This window comes from Tenrec ecaudatus (assembly GCF_050624435.1).
Source record: "Tenrec ecaudatus isolate mTenEca1 chromosome 7 unlocalized genomic scaffold, mTenEca1.hap1 SUPER_7_unloc_1, whole genome shotgun sequence".
Lineage (NCBI taxonomy): Eukaryota > Metazoa > Chordata > Mammalia > Afrosoricida > Tenrecidae > Tenrec > Tenrec ecaudatus.
Genome location: NW_027457607.1, coordinates 670,373 through 684,297, shown reverse-complemented (window position 1 = coordinate 684,297; position 13,925 = coordinate 670,373). Strand labels below are relative to the sequence as shown.

Below are 13,925 nucleotides of genomic sequence, written 5' to 3'. Positions count from 1 at the left end.
TTTGGAGAAACAGAGTTAACAATTCTGGCAGGGACAAAAACTCTAATTGAACTATATCCTCTATTAGCTGGCAAACCCTGGAGAGAGGAATTTAGTGCAAGAGCAGAGTCCGTTCATGGGGCTTTAATGACTATTAACTCACACATTACAACATATATCATTGTCTGATACTATCATTTGCACAAATAAAGAATATAAATTCCAAGCTTGAATCTTTTCATCCTCTTTCGTAGATGTGTTTAGGTAATAAAAATCATGGATATTGTATTATTAGCCAGGTTATAAAAACTGATAGTTTCTTGAAACTACTGACCACAGTTAATTAATAGAAAGCACATGTCATGATTTGGAATCTACTGATTCAAAATATGAATCCCTTAGTTCAAATTATAAATATTTATGGAAGATCTATTATGAGCCAGATATTAGGCTGATGAAAATAAATTAGTTCAAGAGAACACTGTGAACTGATGAAATAGTTTAGAGGAACATCAAATCAATAAATAGAAATGTGAAGCACATTAATAAAATCTTGTTAAATAGGAAACATTCTTGATTTAACATCACATGCCCTCTAGTGGTCTCGGTTAAAATGTGAAGCTTACATAACAGTTTGGTAATGTCTACTTTGAATGGAACCCTGATGATGTAGTGGTTAAGTGTTAAGCTGTGATATGCAAGGTCAGCAGTTCAAAACCACCAACACCTCTGACAGAGAAAGACAGGACTTTCTACTCCCATAAACAGTTACAGCTTCAGAAACTCATAGGGGCATAAGGTCATTATGAGTCAGTATTGACTCGATGGCACTGAGTTTGGTATTTTTGGTTTTTAACATCCACTATGCTGAAACTCTGCTTATTTGAATCTGTGAGCACTCTAATCTCTGACTGTTATGTGCAGTGAATTGCTGTGTGTCTTTCTGGGAATTTCATATCTATTAATATATTAATATATTATCATTACAGGAATGATCCAAACATAGTGGACTAGGCAAATATGATACACAGACTTTCTAAAACAAAGGCTCAAGAAACTAAGTCCAAGGGATCCTGATGATAATCCTTGAACCCACAGCTTCAAAGGAGAGGATAAAGAAGTAGATCAAACATTGACAAGGAAGAATGAAACAAAAATGGCAAATAGGCAAATGGAGCAGTGAACCGCCAACTGGTATCGCAAGTAGAATCTGATCTGAGCAGGAACCAGATTAATGGGCTCTACTCGCCTACAACTGTACCCGCACCCACATCAGTGATCAGTGACAGGAGCGGTGTGATCTTTCTGCTTACTTTGCAAAACCTCCCAGTGACCAGAGGGAGAGACCAGTCTCCCCACCTGGCAGCCAGCCCAACTATACCCCCCCACATATACTGCCAATGTTAAGCGACTTTTTCTTTCCTTTTAACTTTCTCCATAGTTCTTCCCTCTTGTCCTCGTTTCTATTTTTCTTTTCTCCCTCTTCCTTTACCCCTCCTCTTTTCTGTTCTCATAGAGCAGATGTTCCTCCCTCCACTGACTCTGTTGTTAGTAGTGCCAACCCTCATCCCTCCTAGATGGGGCAGCTAGCACTTTAACCAGTACTATGCTTCTTTCCTCTTTCTTAGTTCTTCCCTCTACTCTTTTTCATTTTCGTTTTCCTCCCCCAGTCTTTTTTTGAGCCAGGAAGCAAGAGCCTATACCCATGCCCCCTGCATCTAGGGTCAGCAGCACCCACTCATCCCTCCATGGAAAGCAGAGTAAACTCCACAATCCAGCTGCAGCTGTTTTTGGTGGCTAAGGCTTGTACAAGTATGATGCCATTTTTTCCTTTTCGTCTTAGTTATTCTGTCTTTACCTTCTCTTATTTAGTTTCTTTCCACTATCTCTTCCCTTCTTCATTTTTTCCAATCCATCGAGTAAGCACACTGCTCCCTGACACCACTCCCACTTGGCAGCTAGCACTTATGCAAATATTATTCTGCTTTTGATGATTTATTCTTTCTTCTTTTCCTTTCTTATTAAGTCTCCTTTCTTTCACATCCCCCTTTTTATAATTACTTTCTTTTTCCTCCCCTCTCTTTCCCTAACAGTTAGGAGCCAGAGACCCTACTCAGCCATACACACCATATCTACTGCACCAGTGGCTAGGCAAATGCCACTACCTATTTTGGCACCACTGGATCAACAACAGATGGCAGCCAACACCACACAGCCTGTGTTATGCTGCTCTGCATGATTAGAGACTTGTGCCAGCACTCTCACCCACTACCAAATTTACCCAGAAGGAGTTCGTGAGTTCCCCACTACCAAATCAACCTAGAAACCGGTGGCAAACACCCCAGTAAGCCAAATGATTAAACCCAGGAACCTCTGGTGGCATAATGGTTAGGCACTGGACTGTCATCTGCAAGGTCTACCATTAGCCCCTCCTCAGAAAAAAAGTTAGGGCTTTCTACTCCCATAAACAGCTACAGTCTTAGAAACCCACAGGATTGGGGGGGGGGGGGGAAGCTGCAAAGCCAATGGCAACCATAAAAAGGCTAGAGTAGTAAAATTTAATTTCCAGTAAAATAGACATGAAGGCAAATAACATAATGAGAGAAAAGAATACACATTACATAATGATTAAAGAAATAATATACCAGGAACATAAAACCATAAAAAACACATACACACCCAATGAAAGACCCTCAAAATACATTAACCAAATCCTTGTAGAATTGAAGAGATAAAGCAACCATTTCACAATAATAGGAGATTTCAATATACTGCTCTCAAGGAAATACAAATCATTGGGAGAGAAATTCAATAAAGAAACAGAAGAACTAAACAATACAATCAGGTCACTCCTAGATATACATAAAGCACTCCATCTGACAATTGTACAGTGTATGTTCTGCAGCACACACGGTACATACTCCAAAGTAAAAAAACACAAGCTAGGCCACAAAGAAAGCCTTAAAAAAGTCAAATACATTGAGATCCTATGATCCATTTTTCTCATATCACAATGCTATAAAACTAGATATCAACTATAGAAATTTCAGGAACATTTACTGGATACTTACCTTCATGAAAATATCATCAAAGATAGCAAAGTGTGGTGAAGAAAGCAGATGGTGCCAGGCTATCAACTGGAATAGTGTCTGGGGTTTTAAAGGCTGTATTCAAACAAGCAGCCATCTACGTGAAGCGGCAACTAAGTGCACACACCAGCCTGTGTGATCCAAAGATGACGATAACAAAATCCCAATATGATGAAGGAAAAGGTATCAGAGCTTAAGTTGTGAACAGCTAATTTATAGAAGGCAATGGAGGAAGTGGGAGCCCAAAATCCATATATAGAGTATCTAGTCAGATTACACCTCTGGCAAATCCCCTCTTACCACAGGCGAGGGACTGGAACAGCTTTACTATCAGACAGAGATCATTGTAACCTTAATTATGGTGGATCCAACCATGGTATACAGTAATAATGATACTTGGTCAGTTGAAATCCCTCTTGACCCAACCTGAATGTTCTCTAGGCTCAAGTATTTCTCACTTGTTCCATGACAGAAATTTCTTCTTTCTTTGTATTTTTCCTTATATATTATTATTATTATTACTTCTTGCTGTTTTATTTTTGTTTCTGTTGGGTTTCCCAGTTTGTGGAGCACAGAAGGGATGGATTCATAGAGATAATAACTGATGAAATAGTTTATCAGTGATGTCAATGGAGGGTGTTTAGAGGGGGAGAGGTTGAGGAATTTGGGGAGCAAATAATGAATGTGGGAGGAGGGAGAGAGCATTAGAACTCATTATAATGATGTATATACAATTTTAAAGCAATTTAACCATGGAAATGTATGATATGTGACTGTTATATCAAGAAAACTACTTTAAAAAATGAAAGAAACCAAACTTGACCTAGGGTTACCATGGGTGAAGGAGAAGGAATTGTTGCTTAGGGGACATTGAGTTTATGTCAATGGTGGTGGCATAATTTGGAAAAAGATATCAATAAAGTTATATAACATGAAGTGCATCAACACAGTTAACTATACATGTAAAGTTATGGAATTGGAGAATGTTTTGTTGTGGATATTTTGGCCACAATTAGAAAAAATTTACATGAATAGCAATGAGTACAAGTAAGAAGAAAATGTTCTAGAAGTGAATGTGGAGATAATTATGCAACTCTTTTTGATATGATTTAATTATTGAATTTTATGACATGGATAAAGAGCTAATAAGGCTGTTTTAAAAAAAGAAATAACGGGAACATAAAGACAAGCACTGAACAGACACACCTTAAAAATGACAGGGTAATAAAACAGATGATGGATGAAATTAAGAATTTCCTTGAAACAAACTAGAATGATAACATAGCATATCAAATATTTTAGGATATAACAAATGCAGGTATCAAAAGGCCATTTATAGCAATGAAGGCACACATGAAAAGAGGAAAGAAACAAAATCAATACCTTAACACAGTGCCTCCAACAATAGAAGAAGGGCAACAGCATAAACCCTCCAATATCAGAAGAAATCACAAAGATTAGTACAAAAAATAATGAACTGGAAAGCAGGGAAACAACGGGGAAAAAAATCAACAAGACAAGGTGATTCTTTGAAACCAAAGCCAAATCAAACTCACTGCCATCAAGTCACTACTGACTCACACAGTGACCCAACAGGGCAGGGTAGAACTGCTCCTGTGAGTTTCTGAGACTGTAACTCTTTATGGGAGTAGAAAGCCCCGTTTTCTCCCTCAGAGTAGCTGGCAGTTTCAAAATGTTGACCTTGTAGATAGCACATGAACACTATGCCACCAGGGCTCCAATGCTTCTTTGAAAGGATCATCTAAATTGACACACTACTGGCAAACACACCAAAGGAAAGAAGGAAGATGTAAATATCTAGAATTAGAGTTGTAAAGGGCTACATCACAAGAGATTCAAAAGAAATAAAAAGAACAACAACATACTACTACAAACAGCTGTAGTCCAACAAATTTGATAGCCTAAAACAAGTGGACAAAATACCTGGAAATATACATCTACCCAAATGAACACAGTCAAAGTAGAAAATCTAAACAGACCATTAACCAAAGAAGAAAAAAACTCCTAACCAAGAAAAGTCCAAGACCAGATGGCTTCACCAAGCTTTCAGTGAAGAACTGTCACCATTTCAGCAAAAACTATTCAGAATATAGAGACAATAAATTCCCAAACTTATTGTACAAAGCAAGCATAACCCTGATACCAAAGCCAAGCAAAAACTCCACAAAGACAGGAAATTAAAAACCTATATCCCTCAAGAAAAGATATAAAATTCTCAACATAATTTTTATCGATGTAACAAATGACATATCCAAAAAAAACTCATTGTGGCCTATTGCAATTTATAACAGGGATGCAAGGACAGAGTTCAACATTAGAAAAATATCGAAATTAATGTAACGCACCACATAAACAAGGCAAAGAAAGAGTCACATGATAATATTGATAGATACAGAAAAGGTGTTTGCCAATATCCAACACCCATTTCTGATAAAGAAAACACTCGATGAACTAGGAATCAAAGGAAATTCCTCAACATAATAATGATCATATTTTTTAAAAGCAATAGCCAACATCACACTCAATGGGAAAGTGTATTTTTACCTGAGAATGGGAACTAAGCAAGGGTGCCTTCATCACCACTCTTAACATTTTGCTGGAAGTCCTAACCAGAATCACCAAAGAAATCAAGGGAATGAATACAATTGGGCAAAGAAGAAATAAAGCTCCCACTATTTACACATTATATAATCTTATATTTAGAGAAGGCAAAGGAGTCCACAAAAAGTCTGTTGGAAACCATTGAGAGATTTAGTAAAGTAGCAGGATATAAAATTAGCAAGTAGAAATAAATTTCATTCCTATATAACGATGACAGCCCTGAAAAAAATCAAGAAAACAAAATCATTTAAAATAGTCACATAAAAATGAAACACCTAGAAATAAACCTAAACAAACACACACCAAAAAAAAAAAACCTATACAAAGAGATCTACAGAACATTATTACAAGAAACCAAAGAGATTTATACAAATGGAAGAATATCCTGTGTTCACAGATAGGAAGATTTAATAATATGAAAAATGTCAATACTACCTAAAATAATCTAAAAATACAACATAATTCCAATCCAAATCCCAACTTCATTCTTTAAAGAAATGGAAAACTAATAACCAACTTCATACGGTGTGGAAGAGGCCCAGGATAAGCAAAGAACTTCACAAAAAAGAACAAAGTAGGAGGCTTTATACGACCTAACCTCTAAACTTATTATACAGCCACAGTAGTCAAAGCAGCCTGGTACTAATACAATGATAGATAAATAAATCAATGTTAACAAAATAGAAAACCCAAAAATAAAAGCATCCACCAACAGACATTTGGTTTTTGACAAAGGACCAAAAATAATTGAATGGGAGATAACCTCTTCAACACGTAGTTCTGGAAAAAATTGGATCTGCATTTGCAGAAAAATGAAACAGGACCTATAACTTGCCCCATGTACAAAAACAAACTCAAGGTGCATTAGAGACCACCTAAATGTAAACTCCAGAGCTAGATGAATCACCAACAAGAGAACTGGGACAAATGTAAGGGTCCACATGCAGCAGGGGCATACATACACTACCAAATACAATAAAGGAAACACAATCCATATAAGACAAAATAGACAACTGGGACTTAATAAAAACAAGACACACACATCAAAAGACTTTACAAAATAGGTAAAATAAGAACTCACAGACTGGAATTTTTTTCGCAATGATACAACAAATAAGGAGCTAATCATTAAAATCTACAGAACTCTGCTTTCCCCCAGATCCTGGATGCTTCCTCCCCACCAACTACCATGATCCAAATTCTACCTTGCAAAATTGGATAGAGCAGAGGTTGTACACTGGTGCATATAGGACCTGGAGGCACAGGGAATCCAGGGTGGATAATGCCTTGAGGACCAGGGGTTTGAGGGGTGATACTTGGAGAGTAGAGGGTGAGTGGGTTGGAAAGGGGAACCGATTACAAGTATCTACATGTGACCTCCTCCCTGGGGGACGGACAACAGAAAAGGGGGTGAAGGGAGATGCCGGATAGGGCAAGATATGACAAAATAATAATCTATAAATTATCAAGGGCTCATGAGGGAGGGGAGAGCGGGAAGGGAGGGGAAAAAAGAGGACCTGATGTAAAGGGCTTAAGTAGAGAGCAAATGCTTTGAAAATGATCATGGCAAAGAATGTACAGATGTCCTTTATACAATTGATGTATGTATATGTATGGATTGTGATGAGTTGTATGAACCCCTAATAAAATGTTTAAAAAAGAATGATGAGGGCAATGAATGTACAGATGTGCTTTACACAATTGATGTATGTATGGATTGTGATAAGAGTTGTATGAGCCCCTAATAAAACGTTTAAAAAATAAACACAAACAAAAAAGAAACCATCAGGGAAGGGAGACAGCAGTGCATGTAAGATATGAAAATAATAATAATTTATCAAGGAGTAATGATGGTGGGAGGGGAGGACGGGGGTATGGGGAAAGAGCTGATGTCAAGGGCTCAAATAGAAAGTAAATGTTTAGAAAATAATGATGATAACATGTACAAATGTGCTTGATACAATTGATGTATGGCTTGTTATGAGCCCTCAGTAAAATGATCTTTAAAAAAAATAAAAATGAATAAAAGATTTTTAATAAGTTGAAGATTTCCCAAGATCCCATGTACCAACATCACTGTGTCAAACCAGTGCTTTTACATTTTATATTTTAAGGTGCAATTACACTGAAGACTGTAGCCATTGATCTTCAACAGTTGTGTTTCTCTTTGCTTTCAGCAAGCAAGGTTGTATCATCTGCATATTACAGATAGTTAGTCTTCCTCCAATCCTGATATCATATTCTTCACACAGTCCAGTTTCTCTAATCATCTGCATAGCACACACATTGTTTAAGTACGATGACAGGCTACACCACCATTCCTGATTTTAAATCATGCAGTATCCCCTAGTTTTGTTTGAAGAATTGTCTATTGGTCTATGAGTAGTTTCTGGGAGAACTCAAATAGGTGTTCTGGGATTTCAATCATTCACAATGCTATCCACTTTTGTTCTAACAGTTTTATTGGCACTACATCCATATACCATGTGATTCAATAGTTCAATCATATCAAGAAGAGTTGTACAATCATTACCACAATCCATTTTACTTATTTATTTTAAATCATTTTATTGGGGCTCACAACTCTTATCACAATCCATACATACATCAGTTGAGTAAAGCACTCTTATACATTCGTTGCCCTCATCATTCTCAAAATTTGCCTTCCACTTGTGTTCCTGGAATCAGCTCATTTACCTTTTTGTCCTCCCGCTCCCTTCCCACTCTCCCCTCCCGCATGAACCCTTAATAATTTATAAATTATTATTTTATCTTATCCTACACTGCCCGGCATCTCCCTTCACCCACTTCTCTGTTGCCCATCCCCCAGAGAGGAGGTTTTATGTAGAGCCTTGTGATTGGTTCCCCCTTTCTACCGCTCCTTCCCTCCCGGTATCGCCACTCTCACCACTGGTCCTGAGAGGTTCATCTGTCCTAGATTCCCTGTGTTTCTAGTTCCCATCTGTACCGCTGTGTATCCTTTGGATTAACCAGGTTTGCAAGGTAGAATTGGGATCATGATAGTTGGGAGGAAGCATTTAAGAACTAGAGGAAGGTTGTGAGTTTCATTATTGCTACATTGAACCCTGAGTGACTCATCTCCTCCCCACTACTCCTCTGCAAGGGATGTCCAGTGGTCTACAGATGGGCATTGGGTTCCCATCACGCACTCCCCTCAAATTTTTCCCCCACCTTTGTTGCTGGAAACCTGGTCCCCTCAGCCCTTCATGATCCGTTGGTATGCTGCTTCCATGTGGGCTTTGTTGCTTCTGGGATAGATGGCCGCTTGTTTACTTTCAAGCCTTTAAGACCCCAGACACTATATCTCTCGATAGCCAGGCACCATCAGCCTTCTTCACCACTTACTTATGCACACATTCGTCTTCAGCGTTTATGTGGAGAAGGTGATCACACAATGATGGTTTTTGTTCTTTGGTGTCTGTTATCTGATCCCTTCAACATCTCGTGATCACACAGGCTTTTGTGCTTCTTCTCTGTGGGCTTTTTTGCTTCTCAGCTAGATGGCCGCTTGTTTGCCTTCAAGCCTTTAAGACCCCAGATGCTATATCTTTTTGATAGCCGGGCACCATCAGCTTTTTTCACCACATTTGCTAATGCACACATCTGTCTTCAGCGATCATGTCGGGAAGGTGGGTGTCATGGAATGACCTGAGCAAGGTGCTATTGTATTGAGGGAGTATGCGCAAGGAGGCCCAATGTCCATCTGCTACCCTACTACTGAACCTATAAATAATGTACCTAGGTCTATTTTCCCCATAATTATAAAAATATTTACATATGTACATGTCTGTATTTAGGCTTCTATGTATGTCCTTTGCCTCCTACTCCTTTCCTCTATTTCCTTACGCTTTCCTCCTGTCCCACTACCATGTTCAGCCTTCATTCTGGTTTCAGTAATTCCTTTCAGTTACCTTGCCCTTGGTCACTCCCTACCAGTCCTCCCATCCCCTCCGTCCACTAGTTTTAAACCACTCGTTGTTCCCTGTCCCTGTGTTGGCCAACACCTCCTCCCTTCCCCTACCTCCCACACTTTCATGTGCCTCTTCCGGGACCGTTGGTCCCGCTATTTTCTTCTCACATTGTTTGTCCAGCCTATCTTATCTAGGTGGACCTGCTGATATAGTAATATGTGCATACAAATGCAGATGGCTTCGAAAGCACCAAAGTGGCACATAAGAACATGGCGTCGACAGCAGCAACACCAACACGCTGATAAACAAAAAAGCCACTAACATACAAAATTTAAAAGAAGAGAAAGAAAAAAAAGCCAAAAAAACCAAAACACCTGTTAGTAGTTCGAGGTATGTTTATTGACCTTCAGGAGTGTTTTCTGGATGAGTCTGATGGGGTGCCACATCCTGGCCCCAAAGTCCATTCTTTATACTCCCTCGGGACATCCTTACTCTGCTTCCCCCGCCACTCCATTGCACGCCCCCAGTGTTTTGCCTCAGTGTGGTGGGGTCAGCTCAGTCGCACATCCCCCACTGTGTCTCAGGTGCTGTCCCATGTAGGGCCATGGGTCAGTGCAGGATGTTGCATCTCGCCATGGGGCCAGCTATATGGTCCTCTCTGTACATTGGGCCCTTCGAGCCGGGCTATCGTCCTCTGAGCTTGGTGGACCCAGGTGTGCTCCGTACCGTTCTTCCTCCTTCCTTTGCTTCAGCTTTCCTCTGGTTGTACCACAATCAATTTTAGTGCACTTTCTTCTTCCTTATAATCATTGTTATTCATGGTTTAATTTGTTGTTTTAATTGTGGTAAAAATATACACAACTAAATATTCTCCAATTCAACAACTTCTATGTGTATAATTCAGTGTCATCAATTATACTTTTTGTGTTGTACAACCAATACTGATTTTTTTCCAAATTATTCCACCACCATTAACATAAACTCAATGCCCGCTAAGAAAATACTCTTCCTCCTTCATCTCTGCTAATCATTGTTCAAGTTTGTTTTCTTATTTTTCAAGTCTTCCTCATATAATATTCACAAATCATACACCACCATAATTAAATCACTTTTTAAAAGAGTTGTATATACATGTACATCATCACAATCAGTTCTAATGCTCCCTTCCCTCTCTTGTATTCATTGTTTGCTCCCTCAATACCCTCGTCCACCCCACCCCACCCCATCCCCAATTAGTCATTCTATCAGTTATTGTCTCTATGCATCCACTCCTTCTGTGCTGAACCTAACAAGAACAATAAAACAAAATGAAACAGAAAGAAAATCATAAGAATATAAAAACAAAAATAAAGAGTAAGGAAGAAAAGACTACTGACAATATTTTAAAAGCCAGAGAAAAAAATTCTATCATGGAACAAGCAAGAAATACTTGAGCCTACAGCAAATTCAGATTGGTTCAAGAGGGAGGTCAACTGATCAAGTATCATATCACACCATGGTTCAATCCACTGCCATCAAATTAGAAACTGTCACTGCCTGCTAGCAAAGCAGTTTGAGTTCCTCACCTTTGGCTAGAAGGGATCTGCCAGAGGCTTAATCTGACCAGATACTCTGCAGATGGATTCTGGGCTCTCATTTCCTCCACAGCCTTCTATAAATTGGGTGTTCACAATTTAAGCTCGGATACTTTTCTCTTCATCATATTTGGATGCTGTTATCATCATCTTTGAATCACACAGACCAGTGGACTTAATTGATGTCTCAATTAAAGGGCTGTTTGAATACAAGCCTTTAAGAACCCAGACACTATTCCAATTGATAGCTGAGCACCATCTGCTTTTTTTTAACCACACTTTGCTGTAACACCCTTATCTTCAGTGATCTTTTCATGACGGCAAGTATCGAACAGGGCCATGTTATAAGAACTGTTCCCAGATTGGGGCTAGAATCACAGGGGAAGCCAGAATCCATCTGCTTGTCCATGGGTTACAAACGGCTCTGCTTTACTTTGGCGGTTACATTATAACAAATACAAAAAACAAATCAACCAAACAACTGCTCCCTCCAAATAAAAACCAAGAAAAACAGTGTTAATCATCCCCCTGGGAAAAGGCGATTGTATTGATGTTATCCAAATTACTTATGATCCACAGTGTTTAATGCTTTTACATAATAAAACATAGACAAAATCTTTTCTTTGTATGTTCTATTTTCAGCCAAGATCCATCTAATATCAGCTATGATATCTATTATAAAATATCCTCTTCTGAATCTAACTTGAACTTTTGGCAGTTCTCTGCCAATGTATTGCTGCAAATGTTTCTATATCATCTTGAGCCTAATTTTACTTGTGTGCAATGTCAATGATATTGTTCAGTAATTTCTACATTCCATTGTATCATCTTTTGGGGGGTACTAAGAATGTATGATGCGTATGGTTCTCTTCTAATTAGCTTAGATTAGTGAATGCTTCCAGTACTATATCCATTTGCTACAATATCTCAATTAGAATTCTGTCAACTCCTGAAACCTTGCTTTTCACCAAAGAGTTCAATGTAGTTTGGACTTCTTCCTTCAATACCATTCGTTCTTGATCATGTACACCTCCTTAAATGATTGGATGTCATCTAATTCTTTTTAGTACAGTGACTCTGGACCAATGAGCACAATTCAACCAATATGCAACATCAACATAAATGGGGGAAATACTGATATTGTAAAGGGTTTCATTTTTCTTAGATCCACAATCAATTCTCATGGAAGCAGTAGTCAAGAAAGCAAACAGCATACTGCATTGGACCAATCTGCTGCAAAAGACCTCTTTAAAATGTTAAAATTCAAAAATGTCTTGAAAGCTAAGGTGGGTCTGACTCAAGCCATGGTATTTTCAGGACATTCATATGCATGTGAAACCTGGGCAATACATAAGGAATCCTGATGAATAATTGATAACTTTGAAATATGGCATTGGCAAAGAATACTAAATATATATCATGAACAGCAAGAACAAATACTCTTGAGAATCAAGAATGGCAAGATTTTATCTCTTGTAATCTGGACAAGTTATCTGGAGAGACCAGTCCCTATCATGCTTCGTAGAGAGTCAGTAGAAAAAAGGAATATCCTATAGGAGGCACACTGACACACATCTAAGGTGCAACTTTGGCTTCTCCTCTATGGAACAAAGAAGAGTGAAGAAAATCCAAATGCATGGGAACAATTAATCCAAGGGACTAAAGAGCCTCGACAACCCTGAGACCAGAAGATTGTTGCTTGGCTACATTGTTGCTTGGCTACCACTGCCAACTCCTCTGAAAGAGATCACCAGACAGTTCTAATCTTGCCCTTTCAGATTTGTTTTTGTTTCCCACACTCAAATAACATTGAAAAGGAACACAATTTGAGTCTCTCAAGGATGCCAAAGCTGCAGTTCCTTCACAATGTAAATCAAACAGTATAGAATTCTTTGGGGAAAGTTTAAGGAAGCAGAAACAATGCCTCCATACATACAGACATAGATGGAAGATGTGTCCAGAAACAACAACTTTGCATTTCTATGTTTTTTATTAATAAAGCTTCTATGATGGTTTTAGCCGTCATTTTTGGCTTACTTTCATATAGGAGAACAGGAGTTGTCCACAGAGAAACAAGAGGACATATGGCAGAAACTGAACAGCAGACAACTCAATCTCCTCTGTCACATCTTTCTTTTTCTCTGGCTTCAGAAGAGGTGGGTCCCATCCTCCCAAAGCCATTTTACTTGCTTCTTTCCTGTAGTCTTCTCTGCACTGTTCATCCATCTCATATGCATTTCCAATATTTTCCTTTCAACCTTTAAATGTACTTAAATATTTTCAAATGGATAATACAAACACTATTGTGTTAGAAAGGGTTCTCTGGTTTGTCTCTCAGGAATGAAGGTCTGGGTCAACTATGCTTTAGCCTTTAATTTCTCTTGGCCACACCTCTCTTCTTTCCTTTCTCATTCAAACCTCTGGAAAACAGTCATCCTTTCCTAGGTATTTCTTTACTTTCTACTCATTACTTTCTCCAAAATTCTCTTATAAAGACCATTAACCTTAATTGCCAAATATGACTGATCCTTTAGTAACTAGCTGGACTGACCAGATAGTACATGGGATCTCTGAGAACTCTGTATTTTAAAAAGCTTTTGATATCTTGACATTCCAAGACCTCTCTAGCTACTCTTAATTGTTGCTTTTCAGTTGAATTCCCTAGTCTTTTCATCTGCTTGCCCATTAGAAATCAATGCTTCCTTGGGTTCTGTGTTCTCTTATCTTTC

General features: G+C 38.5%; 1 protein-coding gene across 2 annotated transcripts in view; it reads left to right on the top strand.

The window, feature by feature from the left end:
- LOC142435902 (histone deacetylase 8-like) overlaps window positions 1–8,162 on the top strand; it is a 47,486-nt gene extending 39,324 nt beyond the window's left edge. For both annotated transcript variants that reach the window (XM_075539953.1, XM_075539956.1), the window contains one exon: window positions 969–8,162. In XM_075539953.1, the coding sequence (XP_075396068.1) occupies window positions 969–993 (25 nt within the window). In that variant the 3' untranslated portion in view covers window positions 994–8,162. The remainder of the gene's footprint in view (window positions 1–968) is intronic.
- Window positions 8,163–13,925: the final 5,763 nt, after the last annotated feature.